The sequence below is a fragment of the Crocuta crocuta genome, unplaced genomic scaffold, assembly GCF_008692635.1.
Source record: "Crocuta crocuta isolate KB4526 unplaced genomic scaffold, BGI_CrCroc_1.0 scaffold126, whole genome shotgun sequence".
NCBI lineage: Eukaryota > Metazoa > Chordata > Mammalia > Carnivora > Hyaenidae > Crocuta > Crocuta crocuta.
In genome coordinates, this window is record NW_027531000.1 from 2,812,878 (window position 1) to 2,839,971 (window position 27,094).

At 36.5% G+C, this 27,094-nt stretch overlaps 2 protein-coding genes across 2 annotated transcripts in view; both read right to left on the bottom strand.

The window, feature by feature from the left end:
- TMF1 (TATA element modulatory factor 1) overlaps positions 1-808 on the bottom strand; it is a 32,904-nt gene extending 32,096 nt beyond the window's left edge. Inside the window, exon 1 of the mRNA XM_077770611.1 lies at positions 425-808. Coding sequence (XP_077626737.1) covers positions 425-566 — 142 coding nt within the window. The 5' untranslated portion in view covers positions 567-808. The remainder of the gene's footprint in view (positions 1-424) is intronic.
- Positions 809-3,180: 2,372 nt separating this feature from the next.
- Positions 3,181-25,499, bottom strand: UBA3 (ubiquitin like modifier activating enzyme 3). The gene is made up of 16 exons (XM_077770614.1): positions 25,361-25,499; positions 24,030-24,110; positions 20,345-20,427; positions 17,522-17,602; positions 13,795-13,838; positions 13,383-13,447; positions 12,925-13,080; positions 11,883-11,985; positions 11,609-11,722; positions 6,293-6,346; positions 5,727-5,763; positions 5,559-5,640; positions 4,857-4,957; positions 4,657-4,720; positions 4,482-4,536; positions 3,181-3,982 (listed from the first exon to the last, which is right to left on the bottom strand). Exons 1-16 carry the CDS (start codon positions 25,478-25,480, stop codon positions 3,894-3,896), a joined length of 1,329 nt encoding a protein of 442 aa, XP_077626740.1. The 5' UTR covers positions 25,481-25,499; the 3' UTR covers positions 3,181-3,893.
- Between the last annotated feature and the right edge of the window lie 1,595 nt (positions 25,500-27,094).

Sequence of the window (27,094 nt, forward strand, 5' to 3'; positions counted from 1 at the left end):
AGCACGGAGTGCTCGTTAAGTGTTAGGCGCCGCTCGGCCCGTCCCTGTTGATTCCCTTCCCGTCGTGGCTCCCCAGGCCCGCGGCGCGCATCAGTTGCACCTTCTGGACGCTCGCGGCTGCAGCTACGTCGAGCCAGGGCGGAGGACGAGCCCAAGTAATCGCCAGCCGCTCAGCCGAGGGCCGGCAGGACCCGCACCCGGGGCCCGAGGCACGGAGGGACCGGGGCTGGGCTTTCCCTCCGGCAAACAACAAGGCCACTTAGAGACGGATGAGCATTTGTGGACGGGCTGGCGAGAGAGAACCTGCTCAGAACTCTTGTCAGCGGGGAAGGGTTCCTGCTGACCCCTCTTCGCCAGTCGGCCACAGGAGGGAAGCCTCCGCGAGCCCAGAGCCCCCGGAGACCCCCGCCCCTCTCTCCCTTACCCGGCTCTCCGTATGGAATGGTCTCTGCCCAGGCGCTCGGCTCCTCTTCCTGGATATCCAGGACCCTGTCGATGGACTTCTGGGCCTGGGACAGGGCCTGCTTCGCGAAGCTAGAAAGCTGGGAGGCGTTGAACCAACTCATCTCCCCTCCTCAGCCGGCAGTGGCGGCGGCAGCGCCAAGCGGGAAGGCCGAGGGCCAGGCCGACTGGCCTGAAGCCCGGGGAAGGGTGCAGCGGAACGGCCTCGCCCCCTTCCTTAATCGGCGGGCCCGGTCAGCGGCGGGCCAGGCCCCTGACAATCTCCCCCGAGCCCGGGATGGTACCCTCGCTCAGCCCTTCCCGCACAGCTGAGACGAAAGGCCCAGATTGCGCATGCGCTGGCTTCTTCCACGTACACAACCACCAAATCCGGGAGCCCAGAGTTCCGTCAATAGACGGAAGAAAAGGCGGAACTTAGACGTCACATCCGGTACCCGGAACNGGCCATGACCGACAATCTCCCCCGAGCCCGGGATGGTACCCTCGCTCAGCCCTTCCCGCACAGCTGAGACGAAAGGCCCAGATTGCGCATGCGCTGGCTTCTTCCACGTACACAACCACCAAATCCGGGAGCCCAGAGTTCCGTCAATAGACGGAAGAAAAGGCGGAACTTAGACGTCACATCCGGTACCCGGAACTTGCCTTTAGTTACGGAGAACGCGGAACGGTTTCTGTCGGTAGTGCTTGCAGGGGTAGCGTGCAGGTCTAAGCCACCAGAAGCTTTGGGGCTACTAGAAGAGGTAGATTCCTCCGGGGGGCGAAGCTACTTTTCACGTGGGTTTCCTCCCGGAAAACAGCTCGCGTACTAAAAACTAGCGTCTTGCCACTGAGGATTGCCAACAGGGGCGCCTAGGTGATTCTGTAGGTTGAGCAACCAACTTCGGTTCAGGTAGTGACCTCATTGCTGGTGGGTTCGAGCCCTGGCTGGGGCGCTGTGCTGATAGTTCAGAGCCTGGAGCCGGCTTTGGAGTCTGTCTTGTCTGTCTCTCCTCTCCACCGCTCGCGCGCTCTCTCAAAATGAATGAACGTTAAAAAAAAAAATTGCAAACAAAGGAAGTTTGGCTCTCACCTTTCTATTAGTGCTTTGTTTCAAATATTTAATCAGTCCTTTGTTAATCTGGCCTAAATACTGGGCTTTGTATAAAAGGCCTGATCCAGCCCTCCTGATGACGTAAGTAAAAAGCTATCTTCTGCAAGGTGTCACAAGTCTGAATTTCTAAGGCACAACTTCCTCTTCACAATAGAAGTACGCACTCGGTCCCATTCAAAACAAACCTGAGAAGCCTAAAGCTATTACTCTATAAAAGTATGCTGTGGATATTATTTGAAATACAACTTTTTCTGGATTCACTTCTCAAATATTTCCCTATGCGAAAAAATCAAACTGGGGACCTTCCTAATCTGGTCAGTGGCTAGAGGATTTGGACTCCAAAGTGTTAAACGCGAAATTATGTCCACATTTGAAGTCGGATACAAAAATTCCAATTTCCAGATGACTGAAAAATATGGATACCAACAATTAACAGTCAGCCGAGGTACTTGCCACTTTTTAAATAATTTGCCACAAATATTATTAAACCTCTTTTATTTCCCTTCTGTGGTTATTTAGGTTGCCTGCCTATATTTTACCCCAATGCAAACAATTATGCCATGAAGAAAATTTTTCTTTTATTTAAAAGGAAACCAAATTTAAACTTTGCCCCTGAGGTTTTAATTTTCCAATACTTTCATCTAACCAGTAAAAATTTACATGTTAAAACTCATAAAATTTACTTAAAGTACTAAGTAATTCAGGTAACTAACTTAAAACAGCTTACATAAGTAGACTGAGGAGGAGGTTGGGGGGAGATTGATGCTGGAATCCCTGTTCCAAGATTTCTAATTGTACAATTTGGGATAAATGATGAAAACTTTCTAAAACATTTGAGTTCTCTGATGGAGGCATTATCACCTTCTCACACAAGGCTACTCTGAGGATTATTGGAACACCTGTGTAAAGGTGGTGCTAAATGTTAGTTCCTTCATATTCAGAGATTTAAACCAATGCTGTAACTTTTTAATTTAAAAAAGAAATGCTTATTTTTTGAGAAAGAGCGAGCAGGGGAGGGGCAGAGAGAGAGGGAAGGGACAGAGATCCAAAGTGGGCTCTGTGCTGACAGCAGAGAGCCCAAGGTGGGGCTCAAACTCAGGAATTGTGAGTTCATGACCTGAGCCTAAACTGGATGCTTTAACTGACTGAGCCACCCAAGTACCCCTGAATCTCTAACTTTTTAAGTAACTTTAACTATGTATCTCATATGATTTTGTAATGAAACAAATTCTCGGTATGGAGCTACAAAGAATAAAAATTTAACCTAGTGACATGTTATCATAAAGCTTTTGAATAGAAAACTACCATCTAAGTAAAAAACACATAGTGCATGTTCCCACATGGAGACACTAAAACTAATTTTTCAGTACTTACTTAATTTTGTTTTAAGGCTTAATTTTTTAGTGGGGGGAAAAAGCATTTTAATGACTGTAATATAAAAAGATCCCATTTCATTACATTATTATGTGAGAGCAAATTAAATCAGTAGCTTTTTCTTGTGGTAAAAGAATTAATTCAGGTACCAGAAAAGTTTTGCATTAGTAATCCTGCTACACATTTAAAAATTATTCCAACATTACTATGGAACTACTTACTATCCCTAATATGCCTTAAAAATTTTCAGTGAGAAAAGTAGACAATATATGATTTTATTAATAAATAGTGTGAAAGCATCAGTGATAACTGTTTTAACATTAAATTCTTTTAAACATCCATGTCTTGGCTTTAATATTGTGCATATTGGCCTCTATGGCACTACAAGTAAACATGAAAATAGTTCCCATTTCCATGCACAGGTATTCAGCTATAACACCATTTACAAATTATTATGGACACGGTAACCTTTGCAATAATTAATACTCATTTGGACAACCACAATTAAATGAATATTAAATCAAGCAAGAAGTAGGGTATGTTCAATATGCTCTAGATGTCAGACTGTAATGTGTAATGTTATTTAAAACTTTATTTTCTAATTTTCTTTAAAGGGATATCTTTTCTATATGTGGGTGCTCAAATGAAAACTGAGGAATGCATTCTGTGACCACAATAATAAAAGTCACACATAAAAGAGTGCTTGTCTCTTCCTCTAAAGAAATACATTTGCTCATTATCTCTCTCTCCAGGCATCATTTCCCATAGTATTAAAGAAAAAGCTTACAAGTACCAACCCCGAAACTCTGTCTTCAAGGGTAAGTTATAAATTTAAAAAAAGAGTGGTTCTTTATATAAAAAAGTCAAATTCCAGCAACACTAACGCTAAAAATGACATTAAATTTTCTTAGCATACATGTAATATAATATTTCCATGAGTTTTCTATTATGTGCAGATTTATTTTCCTTAAGAAGTAAAATGAAGTTTGAATAGTACAGTCTGTGGTGTGGTGACATCAGCAACTGCCAGTTCTTGCCCATCAACGAGTCCCAATTCTGTAATAGAAAAAGTGTAATTAACCGAAGAAAAAAAAAATCTCAAACATCACACACACATATCCAAACCCATAGTTTTAGGTCTAGATAAACATCAAAATCCAATTCTCTTCAGTCAAGGTGATACTATATTTGATTTCTTACAGTTTTTTTTTTTAATATTCTACTAAAAGAGCAATTCTATTATTGTTTCTAAAGATATAATTAAAATGAAATCATCATTTAAAGGCATTACCAAGAATAAGTATTTATTACTTTTACCAAGAGGAAAAAAAAAAGAAGAAACTGATCAGTAAATATACTCATTTAAAATAGCTTTTGGGACACCTGGGTGGTTTAGTTGGTTAACTGCCGGACTCTTGATTTAGGTTCAGGTTATCTCATGATTTGAAAGTTTGAGCTCATCCGGCTCTGTGCTGACAGCATGGAGCCTGCTTGGGATTCTCTCTCTCTCAAAATAAATAAATAAACTTTTTTTTTTTTTAAATCTTTAAAATACCTTTCAATGTCTTGGAGAGATTTGGCCTTGTTCGTTCTTCAATAGAGGTTACTGACTAGAAAACAAAATGATTATAATGTAAAGCACGTTAAATGAAATTAAAATTATAATAAAAAAAAACTTGTAATATAGTTTTGTGGAAAAAAAACAAAAAAAACAACCAAACACTGATTACCTGTAAGTAAAGTGTTCTGTTTTTTCCCTCTAATGTGGCTGTGATGGCTGGAGATTTCATCTGCCTAAATTATGATAGGGAAAACAAAATAAAACAAAAAAGTCATAGATCACTTCTTGAAAAGCAATTTTAGTTTTTAAAGTTTTAAAATCACAAAAATTATTTCTACAACAAAACAAAAATCCAGAGAATTCACTTACAGAGAAGCACTGTTGGTTAAATAATCCAAAACCTCCTGCAGTTTAGCAGATGGAGAAAACTGAATATTTTGAGGAAGCTGGCTACAAGCTGGGCAGTTTTCCTACACACATAAAACACAATAAATCACAGAGGCATATGCACCAATAATAATTTATAAATATGAAATGAAAATCAACTTGTTTTGTAATCATATTTCCTACAAATTTTTATGCTTTAAAATCTGCTTTTTGGGGCGCCTGGCTGTCTCAGTCAGTTAAGCGTCTGACTTCGGCTCAGGTCATGATCTCACGGCTCATAGGTTTGAGCCCTGTGTCGGGCTCTGTGCTGACAGCTAGCTCAGAGCCTGGAGCCTGTTTCGGATTCTGTGTCTCCATCTCTCTCCGACCCTCCCCTGCTCATGCTGTCTCTCTCTCTCTCTTTTTCTCTCTCTTAGAAATAAATAAAACATTAAAAAATTAAAAAAAATAATAAGTTCATTAAATAAAATCTGCTTTTTATAACAGTCCTGTTTTCCTACATTATTTTGCTACACAGTATTTATTTTAGGCTATACTGCAAAAGATATATAGTAAGTAGGGTTCTCGAAGTTAAAAAATACTCAGGATGTGGACAATATCATTCATATTTCTAACCAGTAATGAATATGCAAAAATCAAACTATGCGTGATCAAACAAGGTCTCGTTAGTGTAATAGCACTGACCTTTCTCTCTGCTTCAAATGTGTACGTGTACAGTCCATCTACATCATTGAATACCAAGTAATTATTAAGGGGAATATATGCACTGTAATGAAAAAATGTTCATCTTTATACAAGTGAGCCAAGTCAAAACACAGATTTACAAACATATTAAAAAATAAAATCCATTACCTTGTAGCTATTTTAAAAACCTCAGTGGCACACACAGCTGAAGAGGGGAGAAAATAAAGGTGCTTCAACTCAATGAAAATTAGATATTTAAAATTACAAATTTTTTAAAAGGTCAGTTATAAATCTTAACAGATAAACATATAAGGCTATTGCTTAAAAAAAGATATATATATATATACACATACATACACACTTTTTAAAATACTGAGACGTAACCAATTTTATATTTGTTTTATATAATCCAAGTAACAGTAGCATTTCATGTTTTCCTTCCTCTTCTTTAGATTAATGAGCAACCTGTTATCCTGATTAAAAGGTCCTGATTAAAAGGGGATAAAAATATCCCCTTACTGCAGAGCACTTTATGACATAATTTAGAACAAAATATATACAGATCCAATAGCTTGTTCTTTTTTGCACAGCTTAGTTACCCATCCCCCATCCAAGAAGATACCAAATTCCTAGAACACCAGTGTTCTGAAATCCAGTAGCTGCAAAAATAGCAATTTAGTGAATCAAAAACTAAAGGAAAGAAAGCAAAATTAAGTATGGCCATTTTTCCCTACCTGCAATAACTGCATTTGTAGAAGCTACTGCAGGAATGATTCGTTTTACTACTCCTGAAAAATATATGGATTAAAATACGGTCATTTCTTCTAAAAAATAAGTGTCTTAGACAATCTGAATAATAAATACCATGTGCCACAACTTGATTTTTCAGCCATTCAAGTCAGAAAATCGGCTTAAGTTTAACAATGAAACGATCTTTCACATACCCATCATTTTAATGAATCTTAAACCATTTAAAGAATCTTAAACCAGTTATGGTAGCAAAGAAAACTCTTCACTAAGCTTCAAATAAAGATGAGATAATATAACACAGCTCACAATTAGAGTGTATATTGTATTCGAGGCACAGTATGAAGATCAAGATATGACAGAAGTTTCATAACATCCCTGTTACCCTATTACTCTGATTTTAAAGGTACAGAAAATGAAGTTGAGACAAATGTCCACAACTATACATCTAGTAAAGTGATAGGAGTGGCATATGAATGTAGACCTGCTCCCAGGTACATAATCTTAACTGCTATAGTTTACTATACTATCCTCAGTGAGGTGTGAATAAACTATAAAGAACAAAGGTTAACTAATTTTTCATCATATAATAGTTTTAATATTATGATTCCCCAAAATTTACAATAAACAGGAAAACTGCCCCTCATCGCCTCATTTCCCTCCATAATATGGACTATGCAAAATATTTAACTGTACTCTATTTTCATCTCACATTTTTCATATTAGTATTCACAGATTAGGAATGAACAAAGCCCCACTCTACACCATTTTTTAAATACAAAATAAATATTCCCTACTATATCTGAACTGTTTGTTTTGGAACACAAAAACTCTAGAAGTAGACATATTACCTTGGAGGTTGAGGGAGAACTTAAAAATGTGTTCCCATACTTTAGGTGCATGCAGGTTTCAAAAAACTGAGAAAAATGCCAAATAATCAAAGGAGACATGAAAGGAAGACAGTGAAAACGTGTGGAAACCTGTTTTACAAAGCTAATTCTGGGGGCACCTGGATGGCTCAGTTGGTTAAGCAACCAACTCTTGGTTTCAGCTCACATCATGATCTCACAGTTCATGAGATCGAGCCCACATCGGGCTCTGTACTGACAGTATGGAGTTTGCTTGGGATTCTGTGTCTCTCCCTCTCTCTCTCTGTCCCTCCCCCGACTTACATGCTCTCCCTCGCTCTCTCAAAATAAATAAATAACTAAACTTAGGGCACCTGGGTGGCTCAGTCAGTCAAGCCACCAACTCTTGGCTTCAACTAAGGTCATGATCTCATGGTTCAAGAGTTCAAGCCCCACAGCGGGCTCTGTGCTATGAGCATAGAGCCTGCATGGGGTTCTTTCTCTCTCTCAGAATAAATAAACTTAAAAATAAATAAACTTAAAGTTAATTAATTTTTTAAAAGCTAATTCTGACTCTATGATTACATATAATTTCAAAGGAGGAGAAGTACGGAGGAGCTAACTTCATGATGGTTAAACTGGAAGCTCTCCAGTGAACCACAGAGAGCGGGATGTACTGAAAAGAAGAACAGGTAGTCACAGTGAGGAATGGAACACTCACTGCCTAGTAAGTGCCAAAATTATAAACACTTCTCATTCCCCACGCCTCACTTCTTGTCCCTACCCCCTTTAATTCCAGTTTTGATTTTGTACTCTTTGTCAAGGCTCTCAATCATCAGGCTCAAAAGCACACACCAAGCCTTGCTAAATATGGAAGGATGAATGAGGCTGCATACTGAAATGAGTTTACAGTTCCTGAGCAGGACAAAATTAAATCATTTAATTCAAACTGTTACCAAAAGTGCACTATATGCCAGATACTGTTCTAGGCGAGTAGCAGTCAAAAAATGTATTTGTTTTTGCAGTTTCCATCTGCTAACGGAGGTAACATGCAAGTAAACACATAACAAAATTTCATAGGCTGAAGAGCTCTATGAAGAAAGTAAAACAAGGTATATGGTAGTCGACAATGATGGAAGAGGTCCATTAAAGTGGATAATCAGGGATGACCTCCTCAGAAGGTGATAATTTGAGCTGAAACTTAAAGCATATGAAAGACCTGGCTATGCAATGACCTGGGGAAAGAGCATTTCCATAAACAGTAAGGGCAAAAGCTCCAGGGCAAGGGTGTATGAAAGTGTTAAGTACAAAACATTCTTTGCATAGAAAAACAAGGCTATCATTATTTCTGAGAAATTATATAAATGTTGATAGTGAATGGCTCTGAAATCAGTATTAGCTGAAGGATGGAGTAAGCTGGTTAACTTGGTACCTGAGGAATAAGCAGCTAACCTTAAGGAGATCCAAGGAAGAACATTCCTGGTATTAAAGGTCTAGGGTGGGAATGAGTTGGGTATGTTCAAGAACACAAAGCAGGGGTGCCTGGGTGGCTCAGTCAATTAAGTGTCCAATTTCAGCTCAGGTCATGATCTCACAGTTCGTGGGTCTGAGCCCCACGTCAGGCTCTGTGCTGACAGCTCAGACCTTGGAATCTGCTTCGGATTCTGTGTCTCCCTCTCTCTCCCCCACCGCATGCACTCTGTTTCTCGCTGTCTCTCAAAAATAAATAAACGTTAATAAATTTTTTTAAAAAAACACAAAGCAGGTTAGAATAGTGGGAGTACAGGAAGTAACAAGAAGTGTGTAAGAATAGAATATTTAAATGGCATTACCAGGGCATCAATAAATACAAGGAAATAAACACAGAAGAGGAACAGATTTTCAAAATGATGACAAAGCCTTTTTTCTAGGGAACTAAGTGATGAACCTGGAACAAAATTCTGGAAAGAATACATTAGGAAACCCTGATCATTAGCCTGAGCATTAAGACTGTTCACTGAGTTATTAAGTCATGTTGGACTCAGTTACTGTGACTAGTTAACTTGGTAACCCAGGGAAATGTGGAAGATAGTATATCCAGGATTCAGCAGAGCAGTTGGAAAGGTCTTTTTATGACCTTCTTGTGAACAAGACAAGGAAATAAGTTCTCAAGAAAGCCTGATCAGAAGAATGAGATAAACCTAAAAGGACGGGATCAGAAGTAGGATTCAACTGTCTGTTCTCACTAGTTGTGTCTTGTTTTAAAAAAAATTTTTTTTTAAATTTACATCCATGTCAGTTAGCATACAACACAATAATTTCAGTAGATTCCAGTGATTCATCACCTATGTTTTAACACCGAGTGCTCATCCCAACAAGTGTCTTCCTCAATGCCCCTTACCCTTAACCCATTCCTCACCCACAGCCCCTCCAGCAACCCTCAGTTTGTTCTCTGTATTTAAGAGTCTCTTATGTTTTGTCCCCCTCGCTGTTTTTATATTATTTTTCCTTCCTCTTCCTTATGTTCATTTGTTTTATATCTTAAATTCCACAGGAGTGAAGTCATATATTTGTCTTTCTCTAATTTCACTTAGCATAATACCCTCTAGTTCTATCCACATTGTTGCAAATGGCAAGATATCATTCTTTCTGATTACCAACTAATAATCCATTGTGTGTATGTTTGTGTGTATGTATGTATCTCACATCTTCTTTATCCATTCATCTGCTGATGGACATTTGGGCTCTTCCCATACGTGGCTATAAATATTGGGTTACATGTGGCCCTTCGAAACAGCACACCTGTATCCCTTGGATAAATACCTAGTAGTGCAATTGCTGGGTCGTAGGGTAGTTCTATTTTTAACTTTTTAAGGAGGCTCCATGCTGTTTTCCAGAGTGGCTGCACCAGTTTGCAATCCCACCAGCAGTGCAAAAGAGACCCTCTTTCTCCACATCCTCACCAATATCTGTTGTTGCCTGAGTTGTTAATGTTAGCCATTCTGACCAGTATGAGGTGGTATCTCATTGTGGTTTTGATTTGTATCTCCCTGATAATGAGTGATATTGGGCATTTTTTCATGTCTTTTTAGCCATCTGGATGTCTTAAGTCTTGTTAAAATTTTTGATTAATTATTTGGAAAAGAGATAAAGCATGATTATCAAAACAGATGAAAAGATGCTGGAAAAAAATAGATGAGCTGGCAGGCATAAAAATACATATAGAGAGATAACAGCAGGTATAAGAATAAACTTGTAAAGAGGTTCCTGGGTAGCTCAGTTGGTTAAGCATTCGAATTCAGCTCAGGTCATGATCTCAGTTTGTGAGTTTGAGCCCCATGTTGGGTTCTGTGCTGACAGCTCAGAGCCTAGAGCCTGCTTTGGATTCTATCTCCCTCTCTCTCCACAACTCCACAACTCCCCTGCTCACGCTCGGTCTCTCTCTTTCAAAAATAAACAAACATTAGAGGAGAGTGGGTGATGGGCACTGAGGAGGACACATGTCGGGATGAGCACTGGGTGTAATATGGAATCCAATCTGACAAGTTATATTAAAAATAAATAAACATTAAAAAATGTTTAAAGAATAAACTTGTGAAGACCTATACTTGAGTATTAAAAGACAAAACAACCACCCCAAAAAACTGCCAAACCTATAATAGGAAGTTGGGGCTTAGAAACTGCATGTAGGAAAACTTCCAGATTTTAGTGGACAGTAACCTTTTAAAGAATCAGAAGCATACCATCAACATAACTAACAAGCAAAGAAATAACAAAAAACCCTGCTCTCCTCTAAGACTGCACCAATTATCACAAGTTCATTGTAAGACCCATCCTAGAATGCTGCATTCTAGCCTAGATAGTTAAGAGAAATATGGATTAACTGGAATATGGTTAGAAAAAAACAAAAGGAAGGGAACTTAAGGTCAGGCAACATGCCAAAGGGTTAAAGGAACTAGAAAGGTTGATGATAGTGATTTGGAGACAATGTGATTACTGTTCTCAGTATGTTAAAGGCTATTACTCAAAAGGGAATTTGATTTATCTATGGTGTATGCTGGAGCAATACTCAGACCAAACTAAAGATGGAGATTTCTGTTCAATACACAAAATAACTGTCTTAACAGTCTTATCCTAATGTGAAATAGATTGCCCCAGGAGGTGACACATTCCTCTTCAGTGAAAGATAAAATGAATGGTTCAACTTGGATGATTTAGGGCCTCTTCCAATTCTAATAAGACTCAATGATTGTATTAAATTCCTCCTAGCTAAGTAGTAGTATGGATTCTGTCAAATTCTGTCCCCTCCAACCGAATTTGCGACACCTGGAAGCTATCGTTTCCATGGTACTTTGACTGAACCATAAATGGCTGGTACTATCTGAAATCCCTTATCCATTATTTCCTTCAGAGCATCCCAAACCTTGAAAAGGGGATCATCCCCAGGTTATAATTCATGACGATTCAGTGACTTACCTTGAGTGAGTCTATAGGTAACACCCCTAATATTATATTGTGATGCTCTCTCGACAGATTTTTGGAAAATCCACTGAATGTGATCAGGATCATCTCCATCTAATGGAACTCCTTCTGTTAGGAAAAAAAAGAAGAAAAAAAGAAAAACAAGCAGGAGAGTAAGACAGAAACATATAAACTTAAATCAACTTGTTTTTAACATAATTATACAAATGAATACTATAAACGGATATAGACCTTACATAATTTGGGATTATGAAATTCAGTTTATTACCTCCAAAAGGCTGCTCCTTAGGCCACTGTAGTATCCTTACATACTCAATACAGTGTTCTGGTAGCCTGGGCATAGATGCAATGGTGCACATGGGAAAATTAACCTGAAAGCATAGTTTGCTTTGTTTAGTAGATTTAAAACAATGAATTATTTTAAAATATAACTTTTAGTTAGGAATGCTTCATAAAGTAGATAGTAGATTATAAATCATCTTAGCTTTCCTCGTATAAAAACAAGATTTTATACCACTAATAATACTAAAACTAAAAGAGCATCTGAGTCACCTGCCTTAGATTCATCTTCCTATAGCAATAGGTTTGCCCTACCTGTATAGGATATACATTTAAGCTTTGTTAGTTTATGAGAAGAAAACTGCCAAATAAATTCTCAAATATGAGCACTTTATGACGTTTGCATATTTATATCCGACCAAAATAAACCAAAAACAAAGCAAATTCACAGAAATCAATTCCAAGTAAACACTAATAAAAGTATTTCTTTTTAACCTTTTTTTTAATCTTTATTTTAAGTAGGCTCTACACCCAACACGGGGCTGACCCTGAGATCAAGCATCAAATTTCACATGCTCTACTGACTGAGTCACCCAGGTGCCCCTAAAATTATTTTTATTTTTAAATCAAAATTCTAACTGTTCCTTAAAGTGGGTATTTAAGTTAAAGAGGCCCATCTTTGGAAGGAACATTCTCATCCCTGGTATCTTTATTTCTCCGAAACAATCACAGGCAAAAATCAAAGAAAACACAGGGAGCTCTATCCCAACATATAACTTTGTAATTGACCTTTGATCCCTACTGTCCAAATGAAAAAAATGAATACAAATGAATTATGAAAACAAAATACTATCCATAGGATGATATTTAGTTTCTATGTTTCCAGAAATAGAACATAATTTATCTTTCTTAACATTATTTTTAAAATATGGTTACCCCTAAATAAAAATCCTAAATATTGACTAGATTTAATAATTAATCCTAATTCTACCCTGAGACTATAAAACAAATGCAGGTGCTTTTTCATTTACCTGTGGAGGATACAGTTCTAGTGTGCATTCAATACAAGCAGTCATTCCCGGCAGAATCACCCTGGCATTTCCTTTAAAACCTTCTGTCCCCCCATCTATCAAAGGGACAATGGAGCTTGGATCTAATACACCATCTTCATAATTTAGAAGAGATATCTAGGAAAATTATTTGAAGGTAGGAGAGGAGAATAAGAATTCAAAAAAAGTAACATGCTGTCAAGTAATTCTACAAGTCAATTACACTACTGACTACTAGATTATCAAATCAAGGGATTATGATATTAACAATTTATATTCTCGCCTGAAAATTACTGAGTAGAAATAAATAATGAAGCACAACTACTTAAGTGAAAAATCAAACAAAATATTTCAAAAACAGGATATGGTATTCTAATTTTTGGTATGTTAGAAGCAGCAGCAACAACTTCCAAGGATCATAACAACACTAAAGTCTTTACCAGCATGCCATTTATCCATCTTCTGGCTATGATAGAGTCCAGTCCACATACAATTATATGAAATTCTATGGGGGAAAAAAAGCAAGTTTAGTTTTTAAAAATGCCATTGCACAAAATAATTCACATGTTCTAAGAAATAAAAAAGCCCCACCTTTTATTACAACACAAACACACATAGCTCCTAATTCTTAAATAATCTTTACTCAGGACAACATATAAAAATGCAGCTAATGATGTCAGCTAAGAATTAGAACAGTGGCATTCTCTGTTCAGTCAACCTTACTGAAAAGCAAACACCAAGAGATGAAAGCAAATGAAGAAACAGTCCTCAAAGAGCTAGCAATCTTCAAATAGCTAGGAATAAACTATAATAAGAATTTAGTGAGAATTTAATTTCAAGTGGACAACTTACGTCGATAGAAAGTGTCATTAAAATCCTGAATCTTGTTGAAATGTCTGGATATAAGTAAAGGAACTTAAGCAGCTAAGTTTTTAATTTATAAAATGAGTTTAACAATGCCGTAAGGAGCAAATTATAAATGTATTTAACAAGACCTAAGTCTTCAATGTTCAAAGCAGGGAATGTGACAAAATGAACACAATCCTAGTTCATGACAAACCCTCTTTTCTAAGCACTCTTCTTAACTACTTAGTTCTCTCATCCCTGAACCCCCATATAATATTTATGTCTCTGTTATACTCTCTACTCTATTTCAGTTTTAATATAAAACCATACATCCTGGGAAAGCAGACTGTGTACCCTCAACCAGTAGCCCTAAGCACAGAGGCAATATGCATTTTAGTGAAGGAAACAAACACATTACAGTTCCAATTGAGGCACATGATTACAAGAGTCAGAGCACTAATACCTTGTACACCTTAAATTTATACAGTTAAATATCAAATATTTTCAATTAAAAATAAGAACTACGGCTGCAAAGCTAATTTTAAAAAACCAGAAGTTTCCAATAGCTTTCTCAGGTACTAATATGATTTGGGGGCGGGGCAGAGGAGGGATAAAATCCTTGTTCTTTCATTTAAGTCAGTTTTCCAAGTCTCTTTCTTTTTTACCATACCAAACCCTATCAGCAGTCTTTCCCTGTCTGGACGCTGCAAAGAGAACCCCATTCAAAAATGGCTGTTGGTGTTAATCAATCATAGGAGGTAGCATTTTAACAGCACATGTGTACAAAAGATTTTAATTTTTCTAATGGAGCAATTTTCTGTTTAATAATATATATTATATTTCTCGAAAATTACAATAATCCATCATATACTTTTAAAAAGCAAAATGGAGAAAAGAGGGACAATATAAAATATGGGGGTCCTAGATTTTTTATTCTGGACTATAAATAAAAGCTATAAAAAATAAATTCAGTCCTAGCCCTCACCCATTCAGGCCTCTGTTCCTTCTGAATGTTAGGCAAACAGGAGGCATAAACTGCAGGCGGCACAGGGAGGTGAAAAGAGAACCAGAGCAAACACCGGAGGAACAGCAAGAGGAAGACGCAGGGCCCACACCAACAAATTGTTATGTCCTAGATTTCTATAAAGTACTCAAAGTTCACAAATGTAACTAACAGAGTATGCATATTCTTCTTTATCGTTCTCCCTACTGGGGCCTGTATTTGCCTTTCTAAACTTTTTATTTTGAAATACTATAGATCCACAGAATGCTGCAAAGCTAGTACAAAGAGGTCCCAAAGGTCTTTCACCCAGTTTCTCCCAGAGGTTACCTCTGAGAGACTAGCAGAATATGAGAACCAGAAACACGACAGTGATAAAATGAGTATGTATAGTTCTGTCATTCACACATTTGTGTAGATTTGTGGAACCACCACCATAAAGACATGCAACTCTTCCAACACACCAATGCTCTTCCTCCTGCTAATCCTGTAGAGTCACACCAATCCATGCCTAATCTCTGGCAATCAGTAGTTTGTTCTCCATCTATAATTTTGTCATTTGAAGAATGTTATTTAAACAGAAACATACAGTGTATGATGTTTATTTATTTATTTATTTGAGAGAGAGTGAGCAGGGGAGAGGCAGAGAGAGAGGGAGAGAGAGAATCCCAAGCTGGCTCTTTGCTGTCAGCACAGAACCCAATGTGGGGCTCCATCTCACAAACCATGAGATCATGACATGAGCTGAAATCAAGAGTTCGGTGCTCAACCAACTGAGCCACCAGGTACCCCTCAGCATATTGTCTTTGATATGCACCTAACCTGTTGCATGTTTCCTTAATTCCTTTTTATTGCTCAGTATTACTCCATGGCATGGTTGTACCAGATTAACAATTCACCTATAGACAGATATTTGGGGTGTTTCCAGTTTGGGGCTAATGCAAATAAAGCTGCTATGAAGATTTGAGAGTTATTTTTATGCAGAACTAAATATTTGTTTCTCTAGGGTAAATGCCCAGGAATGAAATTACTGAGCCATGTGGAAAGTATATATTCAGATTTTTAAGAAACAGCCCAATTTCCAGATGGCTAGATCATTTTACATTTCCCAACAGCAATGTATCTGTGATCCAGTTTTTCTGTAGCTTTGCCAGAATTTGATTTATTTTCTACTTTAGCTATTTCAAGTATGTAGTAATATTTCATTGTGGTCATAATTTGGATTTCTCTTATAGCTAGCAATGATAAACATGTTCTCAAGTGCTTTTTGCACTATCTTCTTTAGTGAAATGTCCTTACACAGTTTCTGTCCATTCCCTAATTGCACTGTTTTTTAACTGAATTTTGAGAGTTCTTTACTTATTCTGGACAACTCCTTTGTCAGATCCTACTTCATTATTGTATCCCATTCTCATAATTACATCTCATTCTCTTAACAAGGCCCTTCACAAAGCAAAGTTTTTAAATTTGTTACAGTTCAATTTATCAATTTTTTTCTTTTATGGATCACACTTTTTTCACCAAGCCCTACATCGCAAATGTTTTCTCCTACACTGTCATCCCAAGTTTTAGTTTTACATTCTATACTTAAACCTATGATGCATCTTCAGTTAATTTTTGTAGTTTTGAGATTTGAGTTGATATTCATTTTTTTGCCTATGGTTACCCAATGGCTCCACAATTTCCTGAAAAGATTATCCTTTCCTTCATTGAACTGGTTTTGCACTTTTGTCAAATACCAATCAGCCATGTTTGCCTCTGGCTATTTCTGGTTTCTATGTTCTACCGAGATGTGTCTCTCTCTGCTAACACCACAAAGTCTTGATTATTGGAGCTGTATTAAGTCTTGAAATGATACAGTGATTCCTCATACTTCATTCTTTCTCAAAATTGTTTTAGGTGTCCCTTCACCTTTCTAAATAAATTTTAGAATCTTAACAAAAAATTTTGCAGGATTTTGATAGAAATAATATTAAACTTGTGTATACATGTATGGAGACATGGCATCCTTACTATGTCAAATCACCCATTCTTGAACAAGAAACACCTTTCTTTTTATCTAGACCTTTGATTTCTTTCATCAGCATTTAAGCCACATATTTATTTTATTAGATTTACACCTAAGTATTTCTGCCTTTTTTTGAGTGGCTGTAAATGTTATTACTGTATTTTAAATTTCACTTTCCACAACTAGTACAGAGAAACAGAATTAATTTTTTTGTGTTTATTTTGAATCCTGTGGCATTTCCCAAATAGCAAAGCTCATCTCTGGAATTTCTATAAAATACTGAAAGTTCCCCAAACTCTCTTTTCCTAAAAGAGATTACTTGTAAGAATAAATTTACTGACACACCTTCCATTTGGTTAATAATATACTGACTGTCTATTCAGCCTGCTACTATAGGGAGACACAAACACTAACTAAAGTCAGACAAGGACTTAAGAGTCTAGCAGAAGAGATATGCAATTCGAACTGAAATTAAGGGCAATAATGCAAAATAAACGATGGCATTGGATGTGAAAGCTTAATTTAAAACTTAGGGCAAAAATTATTTACATAACTGTAAAGAATAGATTGGAAGGAATACAAAACAAAATGTTACCAGCAGATACCTCAATAATAAACTTACTGCTGATTTTCTTCTTATGCTTATCTGTATTCTTTATGTTAAACATCTCTTTTATAATAAAGAAAAAAAAAGCTTTAGAAAGTTAACTTTGTCAAAAGGATACGGAACTACATTGCAATTAGGAACTCTGTCATTAAGAAATTCTGCAGCAACTTCAGCCTTAGGTCTTCCAACATCTTTAGGCCTACAGGAAAAATTATATTTAAGTTATCATCTATCATATAAATTTAAATGATCTATATAATTTACTTTCAGACATAAAAAATATTCATGGTGAATTTATTTATAGGATATTTAGAAGGAATACTTTCATCTCTTTTGATAAGTGATTAGGCATTCAACACCAATACCAAACATCAACACTTGCTGATGTTCCAAATGGTATTTACAACTGTAAAATTGTAAATATAAGTATTGACAAGTCTAACAAGTATTTCTTAAATGAAAGTAGAAACAGTGCTTTCTTTCTCANAAAGCATAACAATGGCGTTTCCTGGTCACTTTAAACTCTGTCATTTCCCAGTGTAAAATATTACCCATACCCAGAGCCTTCCAACTCTGCCCTGAACCCCAGAACCTGAAGGAGTTACTATGAAGGTCCTGGCTGAAATGCACAAGAGATTCATTCTGGGGATACAAGACCCTTCATTTATCCCCTTTTCCCCATGTGTGCTGATTAAATAGTAAATTTTATGTCCCATAAGAAGTCATATGCACGTGTTTGAAGAAGAAATAATGCAAAAGGCATTATCTAAAATTGCAAATGTTGCCAACATTTTTAAGAAACTAAAAACAGAAGACCTAAAAAGGTCACTCCTAGATGAGAACCATTGCTATAGCTAGGACACAAAGAATTCTCTCCTCTAATCTCAGTACTAACAGTATTTTCTTTCTTAGCACTTCCATATTCTTTCTCCTCACAGAAATAAATCACTCCCTCATGCATACATAGTAAGAGCTTCATTACTACTTTTTCACAACATATTTTTCATTATATACAGAGATCTATCGTACTCACTAGACTATGAACACCTGGAAGAAAGTGACCGTATTCTTATCTCCTTGTATTCTTTCATATATAAGCACAGAATACTTTAAAAATAAATGAAAATTCAAAAAATCAATGTTTCTATTAAAAATGACTTTTTATTAAAAATTAGAATTTTAATTTTTTTATGTTTGTTTATTTTCAAGAGAGAGCACGAGTCGGGGAGGGGCAGAAAGAGAGAAGAAAAGAAAGAATTCTGATCAGACTGCACCCTGACCCCAATGCAGGGCTTGATCTCACAAACCGTAAGATCATGACCCAAGCCCAAATCAAGAGTCCAGGTACCCCTAAAACGGGAAATTTAAAGAAAAATAATTTAAGAGGCCAATATTTTCCTCTCCAATTAAGCAGTGTGCTTTTCTTGATTCAAAATTTCTAGTAAGAGTTTTATTCTGGCTTTGTCCTATAACTAGGCTCTAATTATAATCAAGGAACCTTATTTCAGTACTGTATTCAACTACTCTGGACAGAGCTCTTTAGATAAAAAGGATAAAAGGAGACTTTTGATTCTTTAATGTTGTAGATTATATGTGCTTCTACAGTAGAACCCAAATAAACTCCTAGGTGGTTTCTGTAGAAAGTGCTAATTTACCTTTCCAGAATTATGAGATCAGATTGCTCCACCTAAAAAGTGCCCTCTGAACAAAAGGGCTTTACACGGGTATCAATTTTGCAGGACACCCTGGCCTAATTGCTTCATCTTGAAAACAAGTATCTGCCCTGAAGGCTGCTCTGAGATTAAAGAAGGTAATATAAAGACTTTAGAAAGTGTTTACTACATCTTAAGTACTCAACAAATGTTAACTATCATTATGATTTTCAATCTTTAGCTACAGACAAGAAGGCATGGCCTATTATCATTAACCAATGAATTTAGCTGTATCTTTTTTAGAGCATTCATATACTAAGAGTGTGTCACAGCAGAAAGGATCCACAAAGTTTTCTGTAAAGAAGTTTAATTTAAAGGGTTAAATAAACAAAAAGATAAGGCCTAAGTATTAAATGTAGAGTTCACATGGCAATTACAGAACTTCCTTAAATTGACTTTAACCCATCCTTCAATCTCTTTAAACATCTTCCACAAAGATAGAGGATTTATGCCTATCCAAAAATTTAATTTTACTGTCTCTGCTAAATCTAACTTTCTACTACTTATCTACAACTATTTGAGCATTTTCTGTTAGTAATCTAATCCCCAGAAAGAAAAAGTCCTTATCTCTTTGTAGGTATAATTTTTTGACCAATAATACCTCTTTCTAAGCTAGTCAAATCCCTAAAAGCTACAAGGTAAAATTCACTAACCTTTCCTCAGGACTGCATATATGGCCTATTTCCAGTTTTTAAAGTCATTTCTAACAATCTATTCCTAGATGCTTCCTGTATCTCATGTTTGTCTAAGGTAATTATCCCTTTGTTCCTGTGTCGTCTCTCCTTAACTGTCCATTTTCTTTTCTTTCTATAACAAAGTTCCAACTCTGTCACAACTTCATTGCCCCAGTCACCATACAACTCTTGGCTCATAAATTCCCACCAATGTATCTCACTAGGGCCTAATATTCTGGCTACTGTTCTCTAATGAAATCAACAAGAGGAAAAGGGCTGCACTCCATGTCTTCAGCACACAATCGCCTTCCGAATCACATAAACCATGTGGAAATCTCTTGAGAAAACACAACAACAAAATCATATATTTGTTTACAAAACTAGTTCCACCAGAACGCTCAATTTTTCTTGCAAAGTTTTACCTAAAAAGGGACTGGTAGTTATTCTTTAAATAAAATTAGTGTTACCCTCTCATAGTTTTTAAAAAGGATTAAACTGCAAAGTATTCAAGTTCAAGTGATTATCAGCATTTTAAACTAAGATCTTAAAACTTACCTAAATAAAAACTGCCTATTTAGATTGGAAACATCTATAGTGTCCATGTCTATAACATGAATCTGTCTAAAACCAGACAATGCCTGTGGGAATAAAAAAAATCCAATTAAGCAGAAGTTTCCTCACATTTGAAATTTTAAGATTTGTTTTCATGTAGTCCTAAATTTATAAATGCTCAATAATAAATTCTACATAATCGTATTCAGTGGTAAAAAAGAGTCTTACAAGGCATATAAAACTCGGGGTTCTTGTAAAGGTCAAAAATGTGTAACTACTCAATTTTAAATAGTCTACAACCAAAAGAGAACTACTCAACATTTCTGCAGCGGTTTTATAATCCCATAAACATATCTGTAAAGTCTGTTGCTTTGCTGCTGTTGCCAGATATTTTACTTTTACTAGTCTTACTAATTAACTGAATTTGCTATTCTTTTTCAGAATAATGTTAATAATATTCCTACAAGCTTTATCTCAGTTTACATAACATTAAGTATGTCATGTTTCAGAAATAACTATTATATAGGTATATATTACCAACACACACATGTACACAGCACATATAAAAGGAGTGTCCTTATTGAGTCAAGAATAAGCAATCAAAAAAGCTAAGGAAAAGCAACAAATTGTTGCATTTCAATAAGGCCACACACTCTAACAGTACAACCACTGCTCAAATTTTGCCAGCAGAAGCAAAAGAATAAAAAAAAAAAAATCAAGTCTCAATAATTAACCACAGTTTTCTGGTCTTGGTCAGTGAAATAGATTAAACCAGGTATCAATAATTTTCCTACCTTTGGGTCCCTCCTTACATAGCAAGATGTCCACCAGAGCTGTTCATACTTGCTTTGTGATATTCCTGTCTCACGCTTATACTAAACAAGCTTTCACTCCCACCACTTCACCGAAAACTATCCTTGTCAAGGTCACCAGTGACTCCCGTGTTGCTACCTTGAACAACGATTTTCAGTCTCTCTAATCCTACCCACCTGAGGTATTTGGCAGGGTGTGGATCAATTCCTCCTCTTTAAAATACGTTCTTCACTTGCTTGCTACACTCATGAGAAATGTGAACACTAAAAATTGGTTTCTAGGTTATCTCACTCAGAGCTTTCCTCCTACTTTACTGGCCAGAATTTGGAGTGCCCTTGTGCTTAGTTCTCGTTAGGGCTGGTGATCCCAGGCAATTTTGTAAGATAAAGCACCATCTGACAGACCTATCAAACTTAACAGTTTCCAAAACCAAACTCATTCATCCATGCTCACCAACACCACTGAATCTATTCTTTTCCCAGTGTCTTCTATTTCAGTGAATGCTAACTCCATCTGTCCAGGTGCTTGGGAGAAAAAGCTTATCATGTCATCCTTCACTCTCCTTTTCTCATGTCCCCAAACTAATCCACTAGCAAACCCTGGTGACTCCAACCTCAAAACATATTCATCATCCTGACCATCTCTCACCATCTCCAATGCCACCATCTTGTTCCAAGTCATTGTCATCTCTTGCCTACGAGACTCCAACAACCTTCTAACCAGCCTCTCAGCTTCCTGCTCTGTTCTTGAGTTTTTTTCTTGGTATATCAGACAGAGTGAGTCAGGTCAAGTCAACTCACCTGCTTAAATCCCTCCAATGACTTCCTCATTCACAGTAAAAGGCAAAGTTCGTACAATAGCCTCTCAAACCTTTTGTAATATTCACTCTGAGCTCCTCCACCTCATTACCTCTCCGCTATCTCCCTTTCCCACTTCTGATTTAGCTAGAATGACCTCCTGGCTGTCCTAAAAAGTAACGGTCATGCTCCCACGTGACAGATTTTGCACCTGATGTTCCCTCTGCCTAGAGAATTCTTGCCTCCCTCTTTGCTCAAATAGCCCCTTTCTGTAAACCACTTCCCTCCCTACCAGGCTATCTACCAGGCTATCTATCTTCCATTTCTCCTTTCCCCATAGCCTTTATTACCATCTGATATATTATGTACTTTACTTGCCTTTTTCCTTCCACGTTTTAGTGGGCCCCACAAACACAAACACCTGTCAGTACCTTTCAATACTTTATCTTTAGCTTCCAAAATGGTGCCTGGCATATGCTGGGAAGAGGTTAAATAACTATTTGCTCAATCATTAATATTAATGTCATAGTCTTTTTTTTAGAATGAGTCTTTAGGGGGCTTATAGTCAGTTTAAAAGACCACGTATATCTCTTAGGTATTTATGTCTGAAATAAGCAAAGTAACAAGTGGTAATTGAAAAGCTTTACTTTTCTTAAGAGGTTGTTACAATGCAATAAATAACAAGGCATCAAAGTTGTTTGGTGACTATTCCTTAGATCTAATCTCCAATTAATTTACATTTAAAATTACCATGTATCACATTTGCAAGTAATAGCTTCCCAAAACAAAAAGTTAAGCATTAGGGAATTTTTGCAAACCATTACCTATCCTCCATAAATCCTTCCTTTCCAAAACTCGTTGGTACCGCAAGGGTTTTTATGTTTGAGGAAGTACTGCCATTTTGGCACCACATCACATCGTATATCACACAGAATGCTATTTATTTTGTGTATGACTTGTACCTCCAATGAAATTTCAAATTCGTTAGGGACACAGACCATGATGACCTACAATCCCTTCGGAATGAGCACAGCAAGTACCGTGAAGTGCATTAAGTTTCTACACTTCCACTAGGAGTGACACGTTAGTGTTTTCTTAGCAAAATGCATGTGGCTGTTTACATTTAAACTATAGTTCCTTGACCAACTATTGAAGTCTTTCATCGGGTCAGGCAGTGTGACTTGACTCACTGTCTAAGAGTTTGCTCTGGCATTTCCAATTTTCTACGCACCAATGAAAGGCTGACATACACCTTTAAATCAATTCTTCCCCTATCCATTTTTGTTAAATAAACCAACAGAGCCTTCTAAAAAGCTACTTTGTAGTTATTAAAAGTCAATGAAACTATTAAGTCATATATTATGGATTTCAAACCAGTATATAGAAATAGCTTCACTAAAGAGTACCCTCTCTTAATATTGTGAAAACAAATTGACCAAAAAAACGGTTAGCTCTCCAAAATTTCAAGAGTTTACTATCTTATGGCCATCAAAAATTACTGTTTGATGAAGTCATGTAATGGTCTAATGGTTCATTGAAAAGCACACTTGACTAAGATTTAATAACCTGGATCAAATCACTATTAATCAGGCACATCACTATTCTTCAGAAAAACTTGGGCAAGTCATTTAACATCTCTGAACCTCAGTGTCTCCCTGTATATAAAATGGGACAATATCCTATTCACCTAATTAGGTTATTTTGAGGAAGAGAAGAAATAATTCTTTGAAATTACATGTTAAAATAGGGAACTATCAGTTTTGCTATATACTTCACTGAAATTAATGACTGCTATGCAAGAGGAAGCACAAGGATTTCTTTAATAAAGACCAGAGAAGAAAACAGAAGAATTTCTATCAATGACTTTAGAGTAGTGAACTTTAGGTTGTAAAAAGTTCCACAGTTATATCCTCATTTTAATTACTATCTCTAATCTGACCTGCTAAATTTATCTAACAAAGGCTCAGGAGAAAAGGTTAACAGTCATAATAAAGAAGTTTCCTAGTAATAGAACAGAAAAAGAAAAAGGACTAATTATCACAAGGAGGAAAAAAATACATTTTATATATATAAATTACCAGATTTTTCAGGAGCTCACATCCTAAGCCGCCAGCTCCAATGACTAGAACTTTACATGTATCTAATAAAAACTGGAGAGACTGTAAAGAATGAAAAGGCATTATTAAAATCTGGTTGATAATAATCATAAGTACCATCAAGAAAGCAATTAGCCACAAAATAGTTTCTGATGTTTCCTTGAAAAATGCAATTGAGGATAAAGAGCAGACTTTGTATTTAATAAATTATTTTAAATTTATGAACAAGGTAGTACCAGAAGTTCTAGAACCCTGATTTCAGAAGGTTTCAATTTTAGTATTTTTAAATTGATTTTCATTTTATGAAATTAAAAGTTCATTTCCAACAAGAAAAACAACTATACCTAGTTAATTAAGACTCATCTTTTTTTTTTTTAATTCTGAAAGGGGATGGAAAACATCCAATCTACTTATTTAACTGACTTCCTAAAATGAGAAAAGTGTAAAAACTTTGAGGATAAAGCACCACGCAAGGTGTTTAAAGGTCTTAAAATAAAAAAGTAGAATAGTGATATTTATAAAACAAAAGATAACGAAAAGAGAAAAAATGGACAAAACTCTTAGAAAACTGTACATCAGCAGAAATACAATTTAAAACAATCTTTTAACAGCAGTNGATTAGCCAAAGAAATGCAAAGTCTTGCAATTCTGTCCGAGATGTAAGGAGAGAAAATTTATACTGAAACCCAAGAGTCTGTACCTTGATTTTAGGAAGAGCATAATATTTCTATTTCAACACATCTCTTTGTAAACACAAAGGACATAAAACTATAAAGAAAATATTCTCTACTTTGTAGTAAAAAACAAGTTTGTATCTAACTGAACATTTGCCTTAAGTTAAATACAAGCACTCCAAAATTCTATTCTTCTATTATAGAGCAGTCATAATTTTTAACATGCAATTAATTATATTCAATTCTAAGAAAAGATGCTCAGTTCAGCTAAACTTCAAAATTTAAGCAAGTACATGTATATTTCTATCAAATTTAATTTCTCATAGTAGGGCTAAAATGGGGAATGTGTCTCAGAAGTCATTTTAAATTGTCATTTTGAGTGAAGTATAACTTAGAATCTTAATTGAGATTATGAAGTTATTTTATTCTTGAGAATTTTCAACATATTACATGAGAAATGTGAAAATCACTAAATATTTGTCAAATAAAATCAGCTGCAAATATTCAATTTAGTATTTCAAGATAACTTACACAACTGTATTAGTGTTTTTATTAAAGAGCAAATTGAAAAGAAAGCATTTTATTATTTTTGAAACATAAAACTATTAGAGGAGTTATTTAAAAATAAACGTTTCTCACTTCAGTGCTTGGTTCGAAATCAGGGTGTGTGAAGGGTCCAGATCGCTCGAGGAACTTCTTTACATGGTTCCAGCGACCTTCCCAGTCTCCAGTGTCCCCACACCCACCATCAACAGCCATTCTGCACAGAACACAGTAAATTCAGCTGCAAAGATCAGTAGGAAAAAAGCCACACCTATAACTATTATGGTTTCCCCAAATGAAAAAATAACCACACCAGACCTGCTCCAGTAAAAAGGGAAATATCAATGTGGTTATGCTGATGCTTTTAATTTTTCTCTTGGCTATTTATTTAAAGTTAGGAACTGCACATGTTTGATGTAATAAATCATTCTACATGTTTCTGGGATCCTAAAGCAAACCAAGATCAAATTTGGGATATTAGTCAATTGGTAAGAAATGGGCTTCTCTACATTTGGAATTTATAAAAGATTACTGCAAACTTCACAAGTCTGTTCCATCAACACACTTATATCAGGAAAATTAAAAAAAAAAAAAGAAACTCCACTTTCAGATGTGCGATGTTCCAAATCTAATCTAATTCATGAGTCCTTTCCAAGTTTGAAAGATGTAATTTAAAGATTATTTCTGATGAGAGGAAATGTTACATATTTGTCTCTGAAAGATGTCCCAGCTTTCAAGAAAGACTCTCTTAACTATGAGGCATTGTTTCCACTCAACACAAAGAAAGTTTGGGGTCACAACAACACTACAGATAGGCATGAACTTTTTAGAACATACAACTGAGTAGGGAGGGACTCCTCTAACAAAATACAAAACATATTTTCTAACAAAAAAGTGTTCCTATTCTATGCAAGATACATTTGGTTTTGGTTATTTTTAATTTTCAAATTTCCTGTAAACCTACAGGTGCTAACTTCAAATGTATTGCTGATACCCAAGTTTTACAGAAGGGGCAAAAAAGTCTTGCCTAACAACAAAGACCATGGGTTTTGATGTCACAGCTGCGTCTGGTTCCACAACACTGTGACCTTCAGCAGATTACCTAACAGCCATAAACCTCATTTGTAGGTTGTAGCTACATCTTAAGATCAGAACGAGGCTAAAGAGATAATCCACAGAGGACGTAGTACAATACATGCAAACCTTAACTGTCATTTTAAACAAAAGTGGAAAGGAAATAAAAGATGGGAAGGAATGTGAGATTAAGATGGTCATTCCAGTCCTCTTGCAATTGCAATTAAACTCTCCGAGGGAGTTAAGTAGAGACTTTAAAGCAGAGACTCTAAAGCACTGCTACTGGGAACTGGCACAGAAATTACTAACTCACCACACCCACTACAAGAGTACGTTCCTCCCCTCCCATGTAGGGAGATGAAACATTATGTGGCGTGGGCCAGGTTGGAAAACATTTTGTGTAAATCCGTCTCATCAGCACAAAATTAAGTATCGGATAAAAACTTATCAGGAGAAAGTAAGCTCTGTGAAATTGACACTCTCCGACAGAACCAATTATTTTGCAAAAATGACTGAAGTGCTTAGTACAACACCTTACACGCTAAGTTCTCATAAAAAGTTTGCCATTAATACTATTGTCTCAGTGTTTATGAAAGGCCAAACAGGCCTACTGTCCGTTTCACGGGTTTAAGGAAGATTCCCTTTTCACAAGGTCACGGCTCTGACAATTTGGGGTGGAGGAGGGATTGGGGCGCAAGGGTCCTTCCGCAAGACTTTTGGGCGGGCCGGCGCCGGACCTGCCGCGGTAGACCCCGG

Bases quoted from the DNA above. Each gene is read 5' to 3' on its own strand.
- UBA3 (XM_077770614.1), bottom strand. From the start codon at position 25,480: ATGGCTGTTGATGGTGGGTGTGGGGACACTGGAGACTGGGAAGGTCGC. The intron at 11,723-11,882 runs GTAATAAACTGA...TTTTCCTAACAG, and splicing joins TAAGGAGCAGCCTTTTGGAG to AAGGAGTTCCATTAGATGGA. The intron at 5,641-5,726 runs GTAATGGATTTT...TTTTCATTACAG, and splicing joins GTTTTTAAAATAGCTACAAG to TGCATATATTCCCCTTAATA.